At 34.0% G+C, this 24805-nt stretch overlaps 2 protein-coding genes across 7 annotated transcripts in view; one reads left to right on the plus strand and one right to left on the minus strand.

Moving 5' to 3' along the window:
- LOC126832683 (protein O-mannosyl-transferase 1) overlaps nt 1–3940 on the minus strand; it is a 43928-nt gene extending 39988 nt beyond the window's left edge. Inside the window, exons 1-2 of one of the 3 annotated variants that reach the window (XM_050563567.2) lie at nt 3737–3940; nt 444–499 (exon numbers count right to left, since the gene is read on the minus strand). The gene's annotated coding sequence lies outside the window, so the exon portion shown is untranslated. Of the gene's footprint in view, nt 1–443; nt 500–3649 lie in introns of all 3 variants that reach the window. The other 2 variants (XM_050563559.2, XM_050563553.2) reach the window with 2 other exon arrangements.
- A 417-nt stretch (nt 3941–4357) lies between these two features.
- The window catches only part of LOC126807753 (putative glycerol kinase 5), a 37122-nt gene continuing 16674 nt past the window's right edge, over nt 4358–24805 (plus strand). Inside the window, exons 1-8 of one of the 4 annotated variants that reach the window (XM_050532559.2) lie at nt 4358–4379; nt 15123–15331; nt 16112–16205; nt 16966–17041; nt 17326–17419; nt 22031–22120; nt 23516–23557; nt 24099–24236. In XM_050532559.2, the coding sequence (XP_050388516.1) occupies nt 15194–15331; nt 16112–16205; nt 16966–17041; nt 17326–17419; nt 22031–22120; nt 23516–23557; nt 24099–24236 (672 nt within the window). In that variant the 5' untranslated portion in view covers nt 4358–4379; nt 15123–15193. The other 3 variants (XM_050532549.2, XM_050532540.2, XM_050532532.2) reach the window with 3 other exon arrangements.

Here is a 24805-nt window from a genome sequence, read left to right on the forward strand (position 1 = left end):
AAGTACATATACATGTAAAGACTATAATGTACTTTCATACAATGTGTAATGAATTATTAGGATGGGAGGGGCAACAAATAAAATTAATAAAAAAGGGATAATGTCATCCAAAAAACCTAGCCATGTAATGGTCATGAATATAAACATCATGAATATAAAGTATTTGAGGGGTTTCACTCTTAGAATCCGCACAATTACTGTTGTAATTACTGAGGCACACTGGGACTGATGTGAAGACTGTTTTTAACCATGGTTTTATAGATTGCATGACATTTCGGCTTTAATAAAAATATATTTTGACGTTTCAGACACGAGTCGATGGCGTTTCGGACTCTAGTGCACGACAGTTGGTGCTTGAGAATCAGTTGGAAGAAAAAGTCAAATGATCAGTTAATAATAAACCCAAAACCACTTTATAAAAATAAAACACAGGTAAAATTTACCGTTCACTATCAAGAACAGCACATGCACCAAGCACTGGATCATGCACTGTATAGACCTAAGGAATGGCAATATTTCCAGTGTTAATTGTTTACTAAAAGCAAGTTTTATATAATATGTGTTTCAGTTATATTTTGATGTATGTGATATACAAAAAAAAGCTGATGAATTTATCTGAAATAGGCCAATTCAAAACATGAAAGAAAATATTAACATGACACAATCATGTGATTAGTAAAAGGCTCTAACAAACGTCAAACAATAAAACATTAGCTGCACTTTGATAGTCATCATTTCTTGTAAAAGTAATATATTAAAGAAAAAGAATAATATGCTGATTTGAAAATGACCTACCCCCAAAAAAATATTTATACAACATATGCACGGTTATTAAAAGAATAGTCTTTTCAGAAAATATTAAACAACAACAACAAAGTGGGATAATTAAAGTTGATTAAAAGATAATCCTGATTTTATTGTAGTATGTGAAAAGAAATCTTACGGGTCTTTGGTGGTTGCGGCAATCAACACTCAATATACATGTAAGATAAGATTTTATTGTATCGAAACATCCACGAGGACAGCATACAATATAAACATTTACATAAATTTATAACAATGACAAATAATACATGTATATATATTTACACGCAAGACTAACGACAATTTTAATTTATCATATACGGCTGGGGCTACATGTATTTGCCACATGTGGTAAGACAATCCGGAGTCTATTTGCCACATGTGGCAAGTCCCCGTACCGCAATTATCAACCGATTTCAATGAAACTTACAGTTAATGATAACATTAATAATATCTCAGAGTAGGCAAAATTTCAACCACTTCCGGTTAGCGGTTTCCGAGATATCAGGTTACTACACATTTCATGTGGCACGGCTACAGACCAATTACAAAACCGATTTCAATGAAACTTGCAGATTATAATTACATTAATAATATCTCAGAGTAGCCAAAATTTCGGCAACTTCCGGGATATTAGGTTACCACACATTTCGTGTGGCACGGCTACAGACCGAAGTGGTCGAAATTTTGCCTACCCTGAGATATTATTAATGTTATCATAAATTCATGGAATTCGGTTGATAATTGTGTTCTGTAGCCGTGTGTGGTAACCTGATATCTCGGAAACCGCTAACCGGAAGAGGTTGAAATTTTGCCTACTCTGAGATATTATTAAAGTAATTATATATTTCATTGAAATCGGTTGATAATTGTGGTCTGTAGCCGTGCCACATGAAATGTGTGGTAACCTGATATCTCGGAAACCGCTAACCGGAAGTGGTCGAAATTTTGGCTACTCTGAGATATTATTAATGTTATCATATTCTGTAAGTTTTGTGGAAATCGGTTGATAATTGTGGTCTGTAGCCGAGCCACGTGAAATGTGTGGTAACCTGATATCTCGGAAACCGCTAACCGGAAGTGGTCGAAATTTTGGCTACTCTGAGATATTATTAAAGTAATTGTAATCTGCAAGTTTCATTGAAATCAGTTGATAATTGTGGTCTGTAGCCGTGCCACATGAAATGTGTGGTAACCTGATATCTCAGAAACCGCTAACCGGAAGGAGTCGAAATTTAGGCTACTCTGAGATATTATTAAAGTTATTATAATCTGCAAGTGTCATTGAAATCGGTTGATAATTGTGGTCTGTAGCCGTGCCACATGAAATGTGTGGTAACCTGATATCTCGGAAACTGCTAACCGGAAGTGGCCGAAATTCTGGCTACTCTGAAATATTATTGAAGTAACTATATTCTGCAAGTTTCATTGAAATCGGTTGATAATTGTGGTCTGTAGCCGCGACACATGAAATGTGTGGTAACCTGATATCTCGGAAACCGTTAACCGGAAGTGGTCGAAATTTTGCCTACTCTGAGATATTATTAAAGTAATTATAATCTACAAGTTTCATTGAAATCGGTTGGTATTTGCAGTCTGTAGCTGTGCCACATGAAATGTGTGCTAACCTGATATCTCGGAAACCGCTAACCGGAAGTGGTCGAAATTTTGCCTACTCTGAGATATTATTAATGTTATCATATTCTGTAAGTTTCATGGAAATCGGTTGATAATTATGGTCTGTAGCCGTGCCTACTCTGAGATATTATTAAAGTAATTATATATTTCATTGAAATCGGTTGATAATTGTGGTCTGTAGCCGTGCCACATGAAATGTGTGGTAACCTGATATCTCGGAAACCGCTAACCGGAAGTGGTCGAAATTTTGGCTACTCTGAGATATTATTAATGTTATCATATTCTGTAAGTTTTGTGGAAATCGGTTGATAATTGTGGTCTGTAGCCGAGCCACGTGAAATGTGTGGTAACCTGATATCTCGGTAACCGCTAACCGGAAGTGGTCGAAATTTTGGCTACTCTGAGATATTATTAAAGTAATTATAATCTGCAAGTTTCATTGAAATCGGTTGATAACTGTGGTCTGTAGCCGTGCCACATGAAATGTGTGGTAACCTGATATCTCCGAAACTGCTAACCGGAAGTGGTCGAAATTTTGGCTACTCTGAGATATTATTAATGTTATCATATTCTCTAAGTTTCATGGATATCGGTTCATAATTGCGGTCTGTAGCCGTGCCACATGAAATGTGTGGTAACCCCCATCTCTCGGAAAGCACCAACCGGAAGTGGCCGAAAGTTTTACTACTCAGAGATGTTATCAATGTTATCATAATCGGTAAATTTCATTAAAATCGGGTAACAATTGCGGTCTGTAGTCGTAAGGCTATTTTGAAATTTTTGCTTACCACATGTGGCAAATAGCCACTGCCATCTTATACATTTACTAACAGGGCAAAGAGTATGCACATGTACATACACATTTACCTCAAACAGGTTTAATAATGGCACAGTATTCAGTGCAAGTATGATGCATGGGTATAAATATTTGAAATACATAAATAACGAGAACACTTAGTATAGGTTAGGTATTTACATGGAAATATGATATAAGAATGCTAGAAGTTATATGAATCAAGTAATAAAATATAAATATATATATAAACACGTATGTTTAAATCATGCTATATAATTTTGCTTCAAAATCAAATATCAAGTAGGAAGAAATTAAACTGTCTATTTAAAATGAATAATTCGCGACACTGAGATTATTCTCCATATTATTTATATTACCGGAATTATTATTATTTATAAATTATAGTCTAACCTTAAGGCTTGCTTCAATTTAAAATATGTAGACGCTGACTTTGTGAAACATGTAGTTTAGCTATGACTACCTAGATTATGTGCTAACCTTCTTTTGATAAACACAACCTTGTCGGCTTGTGGGACTTGTTTTATTTGACAGGTGATTAATTAATCAATTCTTCATGAGTTAGGACAGGTGAAACAAGTTATTCGCTGCCAGGTTTGATCAATAATCAGTTGTAATTATCCAGACTTATTTGTTAATACAAAAAAATAATGCAAAGAAGAAACAGGATAAACAGGACAGAGTTTGTGGACCTTTTCTACCTTTTATGTCGTGTTACCCCTAAGTCCAATCGAGATTGTCAGTCGAATATATCAATCGATGACTGTTTAAAATTTGGGAATAGTCATCTGTTACAGAGATATTAGAAGCTTTAACCCTAGTTGATGACCTTACTCGTCAAGAGAGGTGTTCACATTATTTTAGGGGATTGTTATTGAAGGGGAAACGCGATGAAGGTTTAATTTTAACAATCAAATTTGAACTTGAGGGAAAATAATAAATATAAACAAAAACGATGATAATAAATAATGCTTGAATTAGTCTGTCTTTTATTTAAATTTCACAAACTATTCCTAAATTTTAATCAGCCATCGACTGATATATTCGACTGGAAATCCTAGTGGTACTTAGGGCCAAAATGATCATAACTAGGGGAAAGAATTCTAATACTAAAACCACCCGGGTAAAAAAAAATGAAAGTTTCAATCTGTTTAAGTTTTGTTATTGCATTTTTTTGGTAATATTCATCAAGCTAATCCTCGCTTATATTTGTCAGCCGTTTGATTAGGAACATTTATGTATAATTTTACACGTAGGCCTAGTACGGTAAGTCAAGTAAGTGTAAAGTTGACGTCTTTTTCATTAATAATATCGATATTTTGTGTAGGTAGGCCTGTTTCATCTGTGATCACCACGACGTAAATGTCGCATGTGCACAGAAGTGAAGGCAAAAAACATTCGCCCAAAATAGACAATCAGGTGACAATATTCATTCACTTATAATTTATCAATGAAGCCAGGAAAAAAAAAATCTTCTTTACTCTTTGAACTTTTAAAAATACCTAGTTATGAACTTGATTAAAACTTTGGCTAAAACTCTGCGATTTTATTTCTTAGTTAGTTGATTGTAACCAATTAATATTATGACGTATATATTTAACGGTTCTCGGTTCAGAGTTCAGAGTCAATTCATGTAGTTTCATCCTTTTTCTATCTTTTAAACTCACTCTCGCGGCAACTTACCGACACCGTAAGACTATGAAATTTACTTTTATTTAACCATAAAACCATGTGGTTAATTGCTGTCATAGTTTAAAAGTTAGGTTGTTGCTACCGGTAATTCTCGTATTTGAATTTAAGCCCTGGGCTTAATTTTGAATTTGAACATGTCAGTGATGAAACATTTCTTCTGAAATTAAGCCCAGGGCTTAAATTCGAAAAGAGGAAAAAACGACAAACATTTGGGTTCTTTTTATAATTTTAAATGGAACGAATCAAATTCATCAACAAAAATGGCTTTTAAAACACAATTGTGATACACTGTTACATAAATGTTCTGAAATACAAAAAGAAACTGTCCATAAACTTTAAATTTCAAAGTTCTTTGAACAAATTAGATCTCAGGGATAGCTTTTACTAGCATGGTGAGCATCAGTTACCCATCAATGTCCTCGTCTGAACCCGGAATCCTCGAATGGGTCGTCACTGAGTTGGTCCTCATCTGGCAGTACAAGACCGGAGTGTGACTGGAGAACATCTTGTAGCCTGTAGTTCACATGTTCTTTGACAATTTAAAAGGGAAACAACTCTAAAATAATTTTTAAATTTAAGCCCATGGGCTTAAATTCGAAATTTAAATTCATTCTTTAGCCCATGGGCTTAATAACGACAGGGCTTAAATACGAGGATTCCTGGTAGCTCTAAATATGCACAAAAAAACTGAGACCGGAAATTAACTGAACGAAATGTATTTCCGTAGTCTGGATTAACCAGGCTTTTGTCATTAAAGTAAACTTATGGTACTGGTCACGGTACTCGAATTCTAATCTTTTTTAGGGCATGTGTTGTGTATTTATTTTCATATTTAGCTGTGATAATTATTGTAAACATAATAGGATTATTATAAAGGATATTTAACATGTACAATATATTATAAGTACAGTAAGCACTTTCTGTATATTTTGTTTATATAGGTAAACCACGAATTTCTCGTTATAATTGATAAAAACAGCCGAATAACTCTCTCTCTCTCTCTCTCTCTCTCTCTCTCTCTCTCTCTCTCTTTCCCTCCAGTTAAAAAACAAAGGGCTGAGTATGCATATAAACGTTAAATTCAATCTTTATTTGTACGTAGGTTCGAAGATTCCAGAATTAAGTTTTCGTTCCAGAGCAAAATTTGAAATTTTAATGTAACCAAGAACTGTAAGTGGTATTGTCACTAAGATTTAGCTCCCACTCCCTTGATAATAGGTGCCGATCATAATTTTAAGCATTTAAAAACACATGTCCAAATGGTTATATCCTCAAAAATCAAACATGGTCAGACTTCCATTGTTGATGTATGACGTTTTCATGGTAAGCCTTATCATATAAGTGGGGTTGGATGGCTGAATGGTTAGCGTGCGCGCGCTGTATCATAATGTCTGTCATTGAGTCGACTGGCGTGGTTTCGAATCCCCGGTTGTACGTGACAAGGAGTAGGGTCGCCTGTCCAACCTCGTGGGTTTTCTCCGGGTCCTCCTGTTTCCTCCCACTGCTAAAGACCCCTACGCGCAGGCGAATTATGTAAATAAAATTAAACCATATGTTGGTCCCAAATTGACCTAGTTTGTGTCGAGTGGACGTTAAACCCCATTTCTCTCTGTCTCTCTCTTATCATATAATGTTAATATAAGCCCCAAATATTGTCTGTCTGTTGGATTTTTTTCAAACCCTGAACCACACTATTAAAGGGCCAATCTCGATTATAATATTTTGGAGAATAAAACTGCTTAATTTTGTATTAAAGCCCTTAAAATCCTCTATCTTTTAGCCGACCAACGAACGCAATATATCTGATATGTTTTCAAACAACTAAACCTGTCAGTCTTCATCTGGAAATGGTGACCGGTGTCGGCAGTGTCCCAAGCTGTATTATACGGTGTCTGGATAAAACCAGACTTTTATTTTATAAAAATAATGTTTAGGTAAAATTTACCTTTCATTATCAAATATAGCACATGGGTCATGCACTGTATAGACCTCTTAAGTAACGGCAATAGATTATCAGGTCACCCAACGAAAAATTTAACTGAAATCTTCAAAGGGTTATGTCGTCAAGTTATGTGTCCGGATAGGCGGTTTTGATGTTCACGTTCACACGACCAAATATTTTGAGCTGAAATTTTGAGATAAGGTAAATACACCATTCGTCTATATTTTAGCGCTAAATTTCAGACGTACACAGACTTTTATTTCTGAGACTCTGTTAATATCGGGATGGTCCCTTTAAGCAAGTCCGAAACATCACATACCCAAATCCATAATATCGAGGACATATTGTTTTGAGCCTGAAATGTTGTGAGTCTCAAAAATAAGTACAGTCAGTCTCAAATTAAGCATCAGCAACTAAATGAATTAATAAGGTAAACAAACAATGCCAAAATAGTAGGGAAAAATCCCAAATACTTATAATAGGTATGAATATATCTGTGTATAGGTTTGATTGCTTTGATTAGATATCAGAATACGCACCAGTTTTTCAAAGCTCAAATTAGTAAAAACTATTTTGCGTTCAGTAATGAAACTATATATTGACTCTTGCGTGTGAGCTTTACCTGACGGACATGATCGATTTTGACAAAATCGGCAATCGGTGGTGAAGCTTGACTAAGCACGGATGCTTGTCGAAAATATGAGGACATAGTCATATCTTTGCTAATTTATGTATATTCACCATAACAATATATCGAAGATATAGGTCCATGTAAATGATGTATCACTTTTTCAAAAATTGTCACAGATTCACAGTACTTTGCACATTCTTGCTAAATTCAGTGTTTTCTGACCATCAGAATTCTGTAAACTCCAGGTAATGGCATTTCAGGGACTCTAGATTCAAAAATCTCTTATGGGAGAGCATGTCCCTGGACTCCCACAGAAAGCTCGCACCGGCAGTGCTCGGCTCGTGGCTGCGTCACTTGTATTAGGGAAATGCATTAGTCGTCTCATTTTTGCTAAACATCCCCTTCTCCCCCCCCCTTCAACATGATATGTTTGTGATAGAATGTAAACCATAATTTTAACTTTCTTCCCAGTTGAGTTTGTAAAATAAATGGCAGGGCGAGGCAACGTTCCTTCTACATGTTTCAGTATCAACAATCTTGGGGTTAATACGCTCAAAACCATACAATGATGTGTATTGTGTTATGTACCGGATACATGTATCCTAGTATCATTCCCATATCTGCAACCATAGATAATTTTATAGCAATAATGGTCCACCCCGGTTTGTAATATTGTAACATTAATGATATGATATTAATATCAATAATAGGAGGATAAGTAGTTTGGTGATTTGATTATTATATCAGGTAATAGGTAAGGCCTCATGTGATTTGATAACTTTATATATAGGTTTTTATTATGTATGTAAGTAATAAACATACATACTTTAAAACATACTTATTTTGACCCATATTTTACTTAATGGGGCATTAGATATAGAAATTTGAATACTGGTACATGTATCTTACCCTTAGCCTGACACGGCAATACTATATACCGGAAAACACCAGAAAACAACCGGAAAACACCATTTTGTACTGAATACCGGAAAACACCGGAAAAACACTAAATACCGGAAAACACACTAAATACCAGAAAATACCCTAAATAGGTAACCCGGAGACTGGCACCCTAAATAGGTAACCGGGAGCCTGGTCCTCTGTGTGCCTGGGTTAGGGTTAGTTTCCGGTTTATAGTATAGCCCTTCTCCAGGTTACCAATTTAGGGTGGTTTCCAGTATTTAGTGTGTTTTCCGGTATTAAGGGTGTTTTTCCAGTGTTTTCCAGTATTCAGTATAACATGGTGTTTTCCGGTTGTTTTCCGGTGTTTTCTGGTATAAAGTATAGCCCGCCTGACAGTAAAAAAAATAATTTTCAATTTAACTATGCTTGGATTGAAAGTTTTAGTACCTCCTTGATGTCGGGTTATGCTATAATTTATAGAATAAATTAATGTTTGAATGTTGATGAATTTAATCAGCTGGATTTTCATTTGAATCTCAACATGGTGTCAGATGTTTCGGCTGTTGTGCATGTTCTGTGGATAAAACAAGAAATATGGGGGCTGCTAGCTAGTCTGACCAGTGTACACATTGGCACACACATACCCAGTGAAAGAACTCTTCAGCCTCGCAGGTGTGCCCCCACCCCCCGCAACAAGTGAAAGCTTGGCTAATATTAACCTGGAAGGTTCTTCTCAGCCTAAGCCTGATGCCAGTATTTAAACCTGGGACGTCACCTTATAGTCATGAGTCCATTGACCTGACTGCTCGATCGACTACCACCGCTTAAGTAATTCTGATTAAATTGTATTTAAAAGCTGAGGAAATGACATTTAAATGTAAACGAACTTCAGTAGGAAGGTCAATATGTTAAGTAAGTTGCTCAGAGATATTAATTTTTGTACATTTAGACAGAACTATGTAATCTATAGTGATAATACAGTGTGATATACTTTGATCTTTTGACCCACAAATAGGTGTTGAACTTCACTTATACACTTTAATGATTTTTGGTCCCACGCCTTTCAAAGAAAGCAGGAGACTATTAAAATTTCATTCGTTGATGCTTTGATTCTATCTGATAGAAAGTGATGAAACTTAGTATATAGTTGATAATCAGTTTGATTGCTTGATACTTTTGAAAAAAATAAATGTGCGCGATTAATTAATATGTGTCATCTATTTATTTTGGAATTTCGGTGGGGGACATCAGCCTCACTGTTGGTTTGTTTTAATTGGAATTGAATGGGGTTAAAATTTTCATCAACCCAATACTTGTATCATGTGTTAATTTTCATTTCTTCTATATGGGGATGATTGATGGCAGCATTCTTCCCACTTACTCTTCTTGGAATTCTAACTGCTAAGGGTATGCGAATATATGTATGTAAAGAAGTAGACCTCAGGTTTTTTGTCCAATCTCAATAACCAGACATACTACTTTCCTTGTCAGCCCCGCAAGCACCACCCCTGATAAGTGAAGGCTGGGCTTAAGATTCAAAGGTTGCTGTAGGGCTACCCCTTAAACATTCATTATGCAAGAGCTAAATATGCCTATTGCAGGTCTTTCTTTAAAGGAGCTAAATCGCTAACATTTGGGACCTAGAAATTGACACAAGTGGGTCGCAACTCATATAATACTGTAATATGAATGTATATAAACTGATATACATTCAATGGTTTCCGTTTTTACTCTAATTTCAAATCAGTTATGTTCCGCGAAATAAGCCCGCAGTCTCAATCGAATGCAAATTTCTAGCACCTAGTTATTCCAGTCTACATACGCCTTTTGGTTTGGTGCAATATGTCTAGCCTCGTTCCTCGAGTCTCTTGCTAGAACTGGGGCTGAAACGCATTATGGTACACGATTCGTGTACCAATGGCAAAATGTTTATTTTGTCTTAAATATTGGATATCAGAAGCCCATCTTTTTCCGGTAAGATCACAGCATCAATCTTGATTTAAATTGACAAATAATTTGTGTTTTCAATGTTGAAGATTTTGGATGATATTGAGTTAGAGACTTAGCTACTTTAAGCCTGAAATGTTTTCAAAATTATTAATTAGACATTAATTAACTGATCCAGGCCATAATCAACCCTCAATGGCATCGGATTTCTCTGATATTAAATAGATTAGAACGGTTCAGCCATATTTTAATTTAATTTAAAAATGGAGGAGCGTTACAGCTTCGGACAATCAGTACGGTGGTTGAAATTATTGCACACGTCTATTCAAACCTTCAAAGGCTAATATCTTCGCTCGCAATAGATTAATTTGAATGAAATTTTCAAATTATTAATTTTACATTATCTATTTTCGAACTATTATAGCAAGAATGGCTAGCTCTTTATCTAAATTTTACAATGTATCTTTAATAATTTTCAAATTAAATAGTTTCTTAAATCACAAATTATAGTACTTTTCCATTACTTTCCTTGGTTTTAAAGGAGCATACTGACAAAGAGTATATTCGATTTAATGTTTCTGAATTAAATCCTTCCCAATCCCAAAGTAGTGAAACTTGAGAGAAAAGGGGGATTTTGGACTGCAGCGATGTACGTAGACAGAATAAGATAATACATCAACCAACCATGACAACTGAAACATGTTTGTTGTGTTAAATTATGTCACACTATAACTAAGTTGTCGGGACTGGCAGAACTGTAACAGGACTCAAATGTGTATCACATGATTGCAATTCTGTTAATTCTGAACTTCGGGATTGATAATCAAACATCTCTAAACTAAATTAGCCTATTTTGTTGTTTTTTCTGTCTGACATTCGCAAGAAAATATGATATGTCCGTATTTGATTTTTATATGCCCACATTTTTATGTGGACGAATATTGTCGTCACCACTGTTCGTCAGGACGTCCGTCCACATTTTATTTGTGGACACTCTACGGGTCACAATTTTTATTCGATTTTGACGAAACTTAAAATATAGGACTTTCTCTCAGATCTCGGATCTTTTTGATATTGGCATATATCGGACCATAACTTCATGGATTATGACCTCTGATTGTGCGAATAATCACGTTGTTAGCTTGTTGACACGCTAGAGGTCACAATTTTCACCAGATTTTGATGAAACTTGAAATGCATGTTTATAACCCAAATATATTTACGCATATTGGATCGTAACTTCCTGAATTATGGCCCCTGATTGTACGAAAAATCGCATTTTTAGGTTGTGGTCCCTCTAGAGGTCACAATTTTTATCCGATTGAACAAAATGTTTGAATATTTCACCGTTACACACTAATGACGGTTAAGTTCGAATTTCGTAAAAATCGGACCAAAACTGCTAGACAAAGTGGCCGCCTCTTGTACGCAAATAGTGTAAATATATGGTATATCAAGGTCACAATTTTCATCCAATTTTGATGAAACTTGAAATAAATCTTCATAAGCCAAAGATCCTGGTTCCTGTCGATATTCGCGCATATCAGATCGTAACTTCCTGAATTATGGCCCTTGATTGCACAGAAAATCGCTTTTTGTTTTAGATTGTTCTCTATCCATCTCTTGCAAAATGTGGACGTATCCTGCCTGACAGCCGCTGGTTATGAAACTGAAGTAGAGAATCTTTTTAAACATTAAACCTTTATAGTTATAGGTTCTTTTTTTATAATAATTTTGAGAATTGGGCCAAAGGCCAACTGCCGTGAGAATATTTCAGAGATAGTATTTTTTACAAGTAAAGGTATTTTTGTTACTGGCCTTATCATAAGGTGTGAAAACGAAATCCTCTTTAAGAGTGGAAAGGCATTCAGATTAAGCCAAAAACAAAATTAAAATTAGTGAACAAACCAACTTTTGCTTGATATTTAGAAATGAAATTGTAATCCTATAGATCTTGTCCAATCCCTAATCAAAGTATCACATTAGATCAATCTAATCAAACACTTAATTTTGGCCTATCTTGAAAGACCGTATAGCTCCTTTAAAGATGGGTTCCCGCATACAAACTGGGTGATTTAGTGGTATGTATGGACTAAAAACATATTCAAACTAATTAATTTCTCATAATTTTGCTAAAAATCTTTCTCAAACATTGTAATTGCGAAGGAATGTCCTGCTATAAAAATTTGATCAAACCAGGTCATGTTTACGACACGTGACTTAACTCTCTTGGAAGTCAGAGGAGAATTCATTGCATACATAAGACGATGTTGTCTTTAATTGCTTACTATTTACTACAAATATCAAATCCCAATTAAATTCTCAGATTATCCACTACCCGCGTCTTTTTCCGTCATTTTTATCTCAGAAAGTGTTGTACGTCTTCATACTCTTCATAAAGTTTATCAATTTGTACATCAAGCGCTCAATGTTCGCGTGTGACCTTTGAAATCACGCATGCAGAAATTCCTAATTGTCGGGCTGTTGATTAGGGAAACCCCTACATTTTTGTCCTGTATACGCTCCATGAGTGTTTTCGGGGAATCCAGTATTTTTCTAGTAAGATTGGATATCTCTACTTTCCATATATACCAAAATCACCATACTTTTATTGGAAATAACCACCTGATAAATACTTTTCTGGGAACCCATCTTTAAATGTAGAAATGAAATGATGTAGGTTTAATGTCTTACTTATCTGCACTTTAATTCAATGTCTGCTGTTCAAGGTTTAATTTTTGTGTACCTGACCTGGTCAAGTATTATAACCTTCAATTTAGTAATCAGCAGATAATTATAGTGATATCCTGTATATTATGGTAGATATCCAAATAAAAGATCTGTTTATAAAGTTTGTCTATATAAGTACATGTTATAACAAGGAACTTTACACTCAATAATTACGCCCATGTTACAAGGAAATGAAGAAATAAGACACCTTCTTTATTAGTATTTAAATTTAATGTTTATTAATTGACAACAAACAATATGATTATAACCAGTGAATTACTATACTTTGGATATAGGGTTTGGTAAGTAATGTAACTTTTCTTTGAGAAAGTAAGAGTCCACTAAATACTAGATTATTTTGGAAATAACGTTTTCATTTCAACAAATTACTTGATTCTCAGTCATCTGCCATCCAACTTTTCTTTTGTTTGGACACTCTATGCACCAGAGGTTTTGTTGGGTAGTTTTCAAATTCACAGGGATTGTTTATATAGTGATAATGAACAACCCCCATCACAATTCAAAAGTTTTCAGAAAATTAGACATTTTGTTATGCTGATTTATATTCCCAACAATATTTTGATAAAGATTAAAATCACAATAGAAGAAATGTTTTAATACTAGGTGATATTGTGCATCAACCTAAAAAAGGAACCGTATCAAATCCTATCTACAAGTAATTTCAAAATCTCCACATTGTAATTTTTGAAGCTTTTTGCAAAGTTATTTTTCCGTTCACATTTTGACTGTTAAGCTTGTGAATACATTTATTTGGCTTTTGGATTTTCAATTCTTGTTGCCATTTGCTGTCTTTCAAATGAGAAAAAATGGGTGTTTTCTTGTTCGCTTGAACATGAATATATTCTGAGACATTTAAAATACATTTGCTGTCATTTTCTGGTTAAAATAAATACTGGTAGTGTAAACTATTATATGCTCTATTTTTACTACAAACTGTGTTTATTCAAATGATTATGTTTTGCTAGATTTGGGGATACTATGCTGTTTGTAATGCCAAGTTCCCACTATATATCTTGAAATCTGTTACGATAGGACCGTCCCTATTGAGTCCTCGACCTGGTACATGCAGATACGTTGGCAACACGATTGCTATGACTGATCTCAATATATGATAATACCTGATAGGATCACCACGATTACTCAACGATTAAAACCATGATTTCAATCGTAGTACGAATTATAATAGTGGGGACCGAGCATAAGTCAGTTAGTGATAGGAAAACATTGAAATTGCACAAATACAACTGATAACAATCACAAGCAATTTGATAATGCAACAGTTCAACAATATTGTTCGCTTGTAATTATTTAGCACAAGGTAAACATGATGCAAAAAGCAGGGCGTGAACATTTAAAGTAGCTAAGTCCGTAACTCAATATCATTCAAAATCTTCGACATTGGAAACACAAATTTTTTTGCAATTTAAATCAGCATTGGTGTTGTGATCTTACCTGGAAAAGATGGGCTTCTGATATTTACCATTGGTACACGAATCGTGTACCGTAATGCGTTTCAGCGCCATTTGTAACAAGGTGCTCAAAGAATGAGGCTAGTCATATTCCACAAGTCATGTCAAACGGTGATATCATGTTCTTATTTGGAGAGCATGCGCAATAAATAATATCGGATTTGACTGGAATAACCAGACGCTAGAAACTGACTTGCGGTTGAGACTTCTGGCGTATCTCGCCGAACATAACTGATGACAAGATTGAATGTAAATCAGTTTATATAAATTCATATTACATTATTATATGTGTTGCGACCCATTTGTGCCAATTTCTAGGTCCAAAATATTAGAGATTTAGTTCCTTTAAGTATAGAATAAAAAGAAACACAAGAATTCATATTCTGTTAAAACATGTAATAGATAAAGGACTGTATATAAGAGGGGTTATTATTACTGATGGTTAAAATTTGATTGAATATAGTTTTTAAAGTTCCAGGAATAGTATTCTTTATAAACTTACTTTTCATTAACCTTTCTTACTTTTTTCAGATGACAATTTTAAACATGATGTGTGAAAGCTGTAAGCCGTAATATATCATCATCCTGTATATGAGATTATAATGTCGGGTGATATTAATGAAGGTGTGAAAAGGGGCTTTAGTCCTGCATATATTCTGTCTCTAGATGTGGGAACAACCACTTTACGAAGTCATATCTATGACAAGCAATGTAATATTAAAGGTTCAAGCAGTAAAAAGGTAATCAGGCATCTATTGTCTAAACAGAATCATGTATTTTAATTACATGTATGTTTGTCCCACTTTGCCAAAATAAAGGTCCAGACCATACACAATCGAATGCACATTTTTTTGATTGAAAATCATTTGGGTTATATTTCGTACAAACCAGTCCATTTTTCATAAAAGTTTTTTAAAACAGCAGTCCTCATATTAAAATAGATAAATGTGAACAATCAGTATCATACAATGAATTACATATAAGGACATTTGATTTAATAACAGTTTGAATGACAGTTTATATAATTAAAATATATTCTTAAATGTGTAACAGGTTGTCAATATTTACAATGCTGATGCCTACTGATGTTTTATCAGCTGGTGTTTTGTCTATAGGCTATTATTTTGTCTGACAATTACACCTGAACAAATACAAGCCAAATATTTTAGTTTCTATACGCCAAATTTTAATGTGGTACTATATTGTCATCATCCCCTATTGTCTGTTCGTCCACTCGTCTTCATTAGCCCAGTAGGTGCAAAACAGTAGGACGTTAAACCCCATTTCAATTCATTTCTGTTAAATCATCGGTCTGCTGTTTACATATCTTGTTAGCCCAATAGAAGCTTCAATGAATGATATATCTTCATTTTGACCTAAATCAAAGAGGTTTATCTGCTTTAAAGAATTCCAGATGTAATTTTAAAAGAGCAATTCAATCAGAGCAATTGATGCAGCATGTGATATGTGATCTTCATGTAATCTGAATTAAATGTCTTCCTTTTTTTTTTTTTAAATAGATAGAAATAATTCATCCAAATGTTGGTTGGAGTGAAATGGATCCTGAACTACTGGTTGATCAGGTTAAAGATTGTATCAACGAAACTATTAAAGGTAGCACATGCATGTTTACCATGGCTATTCTGCATAATTTCTAAATGATTTACATATAGTCATGTCGCATTAGCTTTACATTCAGAGTACTGATCCAGACTAGACAAACAATGAGAGCAAACTACATGTATTGTTGTGTGCTGTCAAGTCAACTCTAATTATTATATTTTCATCGGAGGAGATTGATCATAGAAACAAAGACTTTATCATAGAAATTTTGCACAAGGGAAACATTCCTCACAATACCGGCCATGGTGAATTGACGAAATCTCGCGTTGATAAACGAGATGATGGTTTATTTTTAGCAACACTGACACGCACCGCGTGCTAGGGTTAGGGTGAGGGTTAGGGTTGGGTTTTGTCCCAAAATTCTGGTTCGGTCCAAAAATTCTGACGTCGGATGCAATTCAAAGTGATTGACTCTGTGAGGAATGTCTCCCCGGCGACCAAGCTTTATCATAGGCACATGTTTATCCACTTCCTTTTCAGGCAGTATGTAAGGGAGATAAATCATGTATCCTTAGTAGGATACAGACCACCATAATACATGCTTAGAACTGACATATGGCTATACAACAGTATTGAGATGTCTATGAAGACATTCTAAAAACGATCTGTCGATACAATTATACTAAATTACATGTAAATGTTACCGACACAAAAGAACTATTAGACTTCAGCCCAGTGTCCAGTAATGTCTATTAGTTTCTTAAGTCAAATAGTCAAATTTAATACGATATGTTATATTTTATTGTTTCAGCTGCTGGTATTGAAGCTAATAAAGTCACATGTTTAGGTATTGCTACACAACGAGCTACTTTTCTCACCTGGGACAGGTAAAATCTTTAATTTTAGAGATTCATGTCAAACACCCTGTCAATCTGTCATCTCTGGTGTTTCATTAAAGATACATTATGGGAGATTCGATAACGAGTTGGAGTACTCACTATAATAGTTAAAAGCTAGATAATGTAAAGGCAATTTGCTGAAAATTTCATTCAAATTGATCCACTATAAACCGAGAACTAAGTGGTTGATCATCATTACTGCTGCAAATTATTGAATTTTAAAAAAGATTCAAAATACTACCTTTATTTATCTATTGTATTTTTCTTTCCAGTGAGACTGGTAAACCATATCACAATCTAGTCACATGGCAAGATCTCAGGGCTTCCGATCATGTCAAACTATGGAATAACTCTTACACAATGAAGGTAAAAAGTCAAGTAAATTCCATTTAATTCATAGGCATGTTTTTATTAAAAAAAAGACGAGTAGAAGATTTTATTTATCACCCAATCCTTTCTTACATGCACAAATAAACAAATATAATTCTTTGCTATAGATTTCACTTTTACTGAACCTGATTACATTATGACGTAGTGATACATTATTTTTTGACAGCAATTCAACCATTGCAAAGTCCATTATATTGACCCAGTGTTTCAATCAAGGTCAATTAGTGATGGTCCGATAATCTGTTTGAAAATCAGTAATTGGCCGATAAGTGACATATCGGTAGAAATCGGTATCGACCGATACACGGCCATATTGCCGATACTTGAGTTGCCGACATCTATTCAAAACGACTTGGTAATTTCCTTTAAAATATTATCCGAGTTGTGAACAAATCATTATTTTGCTTGACACATGGTGCATCTAAATAGTCATGCACACGCGCGCGTTGCTATTTAGAGGTACCGATAATACAAGACAATCCTAGGGGACGTAAAAGGAAAGAATAAACAGTAAAAAATCCTTACCGGTCTCCGTTATATAAATAGCAACGCGCTCGGCAACCCAAAGATCTTGGTTCCTTTCTATATTCGCGCATATCAGACCGTAACTTCCTGAATTATGGCCCCTGATTGTACGAAAAATCGTGTTTTTAGCTTGTGGACCCTATAGAAGTCATAATTTTTATCCGATTTAAAAAAACGTATTATCATATCACCGTTACACCCTAAGGACAGCTGAGTTCGAATTTCGTGAAAATCGTCCTGAAATTGACAGACAAAATGGCCGCCGTTCGTTCACAAATAGCATAAAAATATGGTATATCAAGGTTGTGGACCCTATAGAGGTCACAATTTTTATCCGATTTTGTTTAAACTTTAAATGTAAGTTTATAACCCACAGATCTCGGTTCCTTTCGATATTCGGGCATATCGGACTGTAACTTCCAGAATTATGGCCTCTGATTGTACGAAAAATCGCGTTTTTAGCTTGTGGACCCTATAGAGGTCATAATTTTTATCCGATTTAAAAAAACATATTATTATATCACCGTTACACCCTAAGGACGGCTGAGTTCGAATTTCGTGAAAATCGACCCAAAACTGACAGACAAAATGGCCGCCGTTCGTTCTCAAATAGCGTAAAAATATGGTATCAAGGTTGTTGACCCTATAGAGGTCACAATTTTAATCCGATTTTGTTGAAACTTGTAATGTAAGTTTACAACCCAAAGATCTCGGTTCCTTTTGATATTCGGGCATATCGGACCGTAACTTCCTGAATTATGACCCCTGATTGTACGAAAAATCGAGTTTTTAGCTTGTGGACCTTATAGAGGTCATAATTTTTATCCGATTTAAAAAAACGTATTACTATATCACCGTTACAGCCTAAGGACGGCTGAGTTCGAATTTCGTGAAAATCAACCCAAAATTGACAGACAAAATGGTCGCTGTTCGTTCTCAAATAGCGTAAAAATATGGTATATCAAGATTGTGGACCCTATAGAGGTCACAATTTTAATCTGATTTTGTTGAAACTTGAAATGTAAGTTTATAACACAAAGATCTCGGTTCCTTTCGATATTTGCGCATATCAAATTGTAATTTCCTGAATTATGGCCCTTGATTGTAGGAAAAATCACTTTCTTTTTAGCTTGTTCTCTATCCATCTCTCGAAAATGTGGGCGTATCCTGCCTGGCAGCCGCTGGTTCAATTAAATCATAAAATGGCCCAACCATTTTAATCTACTAAAATATGTTAAAAAATGTCTAATGAATAATTTATATAACATTGAAGGCCTAAAGAAAGACCTGCATAATGTTAAGCATATACATGTCATAAAACATCGTAGTGGCTAATTCAGGCTAACATTAAACTTACTCGGGCTTTTAAAACGTGGATAACTTCCAATATATTCTATACTAATTCTCATTCTCATAAATGTAGTTTCTTCTACAGACGTTAATGCTAGAAATAGTAAAGAACTTACGGATTAAATGGCATTATCTTTACTTAAAACACAATTTCTGCATGTCCTTTCCACGCTTCTGTACAATCGAAATCTTAATTCGTTCAAACGAGATGATTAATTCATTCAAACGAGATAATTAATTCGTCCAAATGAGATAAATAATTCGTCCAAATGAGATAATTAATTCGTTCAAACAAAATAATTAATTCGTTCAAACGAGATAGTATCTCGTTTAAACATACATTATGCAAGAGCTAAATCTGATTATTGCAAGTCTTAATTTAGGCTTCAGATGTTATAGAAATTATAAATTAGATCTTTATTTAAACAACAAGCCCAAAATCAACTCTGTAGACCCACAGATGGCTCGGCTACAGCTCGGATTTAAATAGGATATCACTTATTAATTAATTCAAATATGGCGCATCCTGATGAGAATACGTCAGTTAGATCGAGGCTAAATGATAGAGCGTACTTAGCGAGGTCGCTGTAGAGCGTTTCCGCATGCCATTGAAAACTTTACTTGATAATCGAGATATATAGGGGGAGTTAACGCCTGTCAATCAAATGATCGGACAAGGTGAAGGCACATTTCACTACCATTTCTAGTCAAATATTTTCAATATATTCTTTTTTCATCATCTACTTTTGAACTGTTATAGCAAGAATGGCCATTTCTCTATAAAAATCTCCCATAATGTATCTTTAAATGAGATGATTAATTCGTTCAAAGGAGATACTTAATTCATTCAAACGAGATACTTAATTCATTCGAACGAGATACTTAATTCATTCAAACGAGATCATTAATTCGTTCAAACGAGATATTAATTCATTCAAAAAAGATAATTAATTCGTTCAAACAAGATAATTAATTCGTTCAAAAGTGATAATTAAATCGTTCAAACAAGATTAATATATTAACGGATTAATATTTTTTTTTTTGTTTGGCAATAATGGGCCTTCGTAAAAAACTGAATATAGTTTCATTACATCAATACCCTGAATAAGTTTGAAGATGTGCATTTAATATATAAACAGTTTAATAAATGTTCAAGTACTTAATTAAATGAGTGTTTTTATGATTTTTAACAATGATTTTAGAATAGGGCTAATTTGGACTTGTGGACGCTCTAAAGGCTAAAGTTAATATCCGATTGACTTTAAATTTATACACAGTGTTTAAGGTCATGAGACGAAGAAGCTTATTGATTTTCACTGATTTTCGATAATTATTGCCAGAGTTATGCCCCTTGATCACTTTTAAAAAATATTGTGAATGCTCTAGAGGCTAATGTTAATATCCGATTGACTATAAATTTATACACATTGTTTAAGGTCATCAAACGAAGTAGCCTATTGATTTTCAGCGAATTTCGATAATTACTGCCAGAGTTATGGCTCTTGATCACTTTGAAAAGTCTTGTGGATGCTTTAGAGACCATAGTTATCATCTGATTGATTTTATATTTATACACTGTGTTTACGCCAATATATAATCGTTTCGATTGAATTTAGATTGAGGTCTTGAGACGTTCAAGTATATTGATTTTCAATGATTTTTGATAAAAGGGAAAAGCTAAATCCATAATATTAAATGTGAATTTAGATTGATACACACAGTTTAAGGTCTTGGGACGATCAAGTATATTGATTTTCAATGATTTTTGATAAAAGGGAAAAGCTAAATCCAAAATATTAAATGTTTTGTATACTAAACGTTAGCACGAGCCAACCAAATGTTAATGATTTTCTGATAATTACTTAAAGATACATTATGGGAGATTCGGTAACGAGTTGGCAGTTCTCACTTTAATAGTTAAAAACTAGATAATGGAAAGGCAATTTGGTGAAAATTTTATTTAAATTGATCCACTATGAACCAAGAACTAAGCGACTGAAATTCCCATAAGCCTCGGTCATCATTACTAAAGTCAGTACGATAAACAGCATAGTCTTGATTATCCATTTAATCGTTTAATCGAGAAGGAAAGTTATGCAGTAAATCGGCTTACAATCCACTAAAGATCGCAGGCTAGCGCTGCCATCCAGAGTTGATTATGGCCTGGATAGGTTAATTAATGTCTAATTAATAATTTAGATAACATTTCAGGCCTAAAGAAAGACCTGAAATAGGCAGATTTAGCTCTTGCATAATGTATGTTTAATGAGTTGTTACACTTAATCAGATTTTAGTGTATTATAAATGTTTCATTACCGACAAAAGTAACAATATGCAACAACTCTTGTTGACTGACCGGACAATTTAGATGCTGTGGGCCTATGTTTCGTTGTCTGGCAACCTATCTTTGTGATTATTGTAATTTTTATGTTTCAAACTGGTGATTTTATCTGATTATTGTAATTTTTATCTTACAAACTGGTAATTTATCTGATTATTATTATTTTTATCTTACAAATTAGTAATTTTATCTGTTTATTGTAATTTTTATTTTACAAACAGGTAATTTATCTGATAATTGTAATTTTTATGTTTCAAACTGGTAATTATATCTGTTTATTGAAATTTTTATGTTTCAAATGGGACGTTTTATCTGATTATTGGAATTTTTGTTTCAAACTGGTACTTTTATCTGATTAGTGTAATTTTCAGTGCCTTAATACAGGGTCCAAATTACTGCACTTTTTAACAAGAAAAAAGAGATATCTGGCAGCAAGTGTTTTACGGTTCTTAACAAAACAGGTTAGTTAATGGAATCTAAAGTGATGAACCTGATCCATCATTTTCATTAAAGATGCATTATGTAAGATTTAGATAAAGAGCTGGTCATTCTCACTATAATAGTTTAAAAAATAGATACTGAAAAATAAATATATTGGAAATTTCAGTCAAATTACTTTATTCTGAACGAAGTTATGAATGTTTGAAGTTTGACAAGAAATAGCGTAAACTCGATTGTTATTACTACGCTAATTAACTGAGTTTTGATTTTTTCATTTAAATGGCACAAATGGTATAATCTAATTAATGTCCAATCCATCCGATGATCTAGAGAGTTGATTATAAACTTGTCATGTGAATAAATGTCTAAATAATAATTTATATAACATTTGAAGCCAGAATATAAGACCTGTAATAGGCAGATTTAGCTCTTACATAATGTATCTTTAACATTTAACAGGTAAGTTCAATTCTGTGGTAATACTGCACAACATTGTTGTTCATGACAATCCCAAATCCATGCAATAGTTCTTTTTCAATCTCTGTTTTCACTTGTCGTATGTGGAGCCTGCTGGGCTGACAAGAATAATTTTGCCATGTAGTTTAAAGATACATTCCCGGTACAAACTGGGTGATTTAATGGTATATGTGGACTAAAAACATATTCAAACTAATTAATTCGTCATAGTTTTGCTTCAAATCCTTCTCAAACATTGTAATTGCGAAGGACTGCCCTGCTATAAAAATTTGATCAAACCAGGTCATGTTTACGTCACGGGACTTACCTCTCTTGGAAGTCAGAGGAGAATTCATTGTATACATAAGATGATGTTGTCTTTAATCGCTTACTATTTAATACAAATATCGAATCCTAATTAAATTCTCGGATTATCCACTACCCTCGTTTTTTTCCGTCATTTTTATCTCAGAAAGTTTATCAACTTGTACATCAAGCGCTCATGTTTGCGTGTGACCTTTGAAATCACGCGTGCAGAAATTCCTAATCGTCGGGCTGTCGATTAGGGGAACCCTTACATTTTTGTCCGGTATACGCTCCATGAGTGTTTTTCGGGGAATTCAGTATTTTTCTTGTAAGATTAGATATCTCTACTTTCCATATATACCAAAATCGCCATACTTTTATTGGAAATAACCACCCGATAAATACTTTTCTGGGAACCCATCTTTAAATGGGATGAAAAACTATTGACATGCACCTAAAAAGAATCCTGGGCTGATGGAATTTGAAGAAGCATACATGAAAAAGTGGCAGTCTAGGTAAAATTCTCCCCTCATTGCACACATAGAAATGAATTGACCATATTATTATGTCAGTCTCAAAATGACCAAAATATTGTATTGGCAAGACTTTAAATCCCATTCCTTTCTATAGATCAATTATATTTGTATTTTTAGGTCACAATGCGGTTGTTGTGGTTCTTTCATAACATTCCAAAGGTAGCTATGAATTCTTAATTAAATTAGGAAAATTTTACAACAGATTTGAGGGTAGATTTATATTATAATTTGTAATTAATGAATGAGAATCCTTATTATAGAAAGATCAGCAAAGTTCCCCATGTCTTCTTAAAGATGAGGGCTGTGTGGCCGATTAGTCTAACGTGAGGTCTGTCATTGAGTCATATTGTGTGGTTTCAATTTCCTGCTTGTAAGTGACAAGGAATAGGATCACCTGTTCACCCTTGTGGGTATTCTCTGGGTCCTCCGCTTTCTTCCTACTGCGAAAGACACCTACGCACAATGAAAGTATTGAAATTAAATTGAGCCATATGTTAGTCCCAAAATAACCTAGTTTGTTTTGAGTGCCCGTTAAACCTCATTTCACATTCATTTACAGTAGAATTGGACAGGCCAGAAAATAAAATTTTTTGTTGTACCTGACAATAATATCAAACTGTTAACAAAACACAGAAAAAAAAGTGCTAAGATTATTGATTATATTTATAAAATTTGATAAAAGAATAATTTCTTTCTTTAGTTACATGAAAGGGCATCAGAAGGTAAAGTTATGTTTGGTTGTATAGATACATGGTTACTATGGAAACTAACAGGTGGAACTGTTCATGCTACAGATTATTCATGTGCTAGTTCTACTGGTCTCTTTGATCCATTTCAGGTAATTTGCATCTGGTTAATATCTTCCAAATTATGGTGTATTATTAACAATCTGAGAGGAAGCATAATGAATATAAGAAATACATCTATTTTAAGTTTAAGTATAAATAAATGAGATACAAACTACTAGGTCATGTTTTTTTTTGTATAGTTCAAATTTCATTTTAATTGTCTTCGTAAAAGTAGTAACTGGTAGGATTTTTAGGATGATAAGCCAATAAAGTTATCTGTTTACTTGAGGTGTAAGAAAAATGTGCACAGAATTATGAAGGAAGACACATATAAAACACTAGGTAACAAAACAAACGTTACATATAAATAGTTTACTTAATTCATTCAGACATAGTTCATCTACGTGGCCTCTGACGTGACCCATGTGGAGTTCAAGTGATATAAAGTATTTTAAAAAAAAAACAGAACAACAAATTTAAATTTGTATTTTAATTAGATTGGGTGAATACGATTCCTGAAATATAGATAATGTACGTATATTCAAACCTTTACAGTTAAATTTAAAGGAGGTAACCTCTTTGATTTAAGTTGAAAAGGGTTTTGTATTGGGTTGATTTT

The sequence above is a fragment of the Patella vulgata genome, chromosome 1 (assembly GCF_932274485.2).
Source record: "Patella vulgata chromosome 1, xgPatVulg1.2, whole genome shotgun sequence".
Classification (NCBI taxonomy): Eukaryota; Metazoa; Mollusca; class Gastropoda; family Patellidae; genus Patella; species Patella vulgata.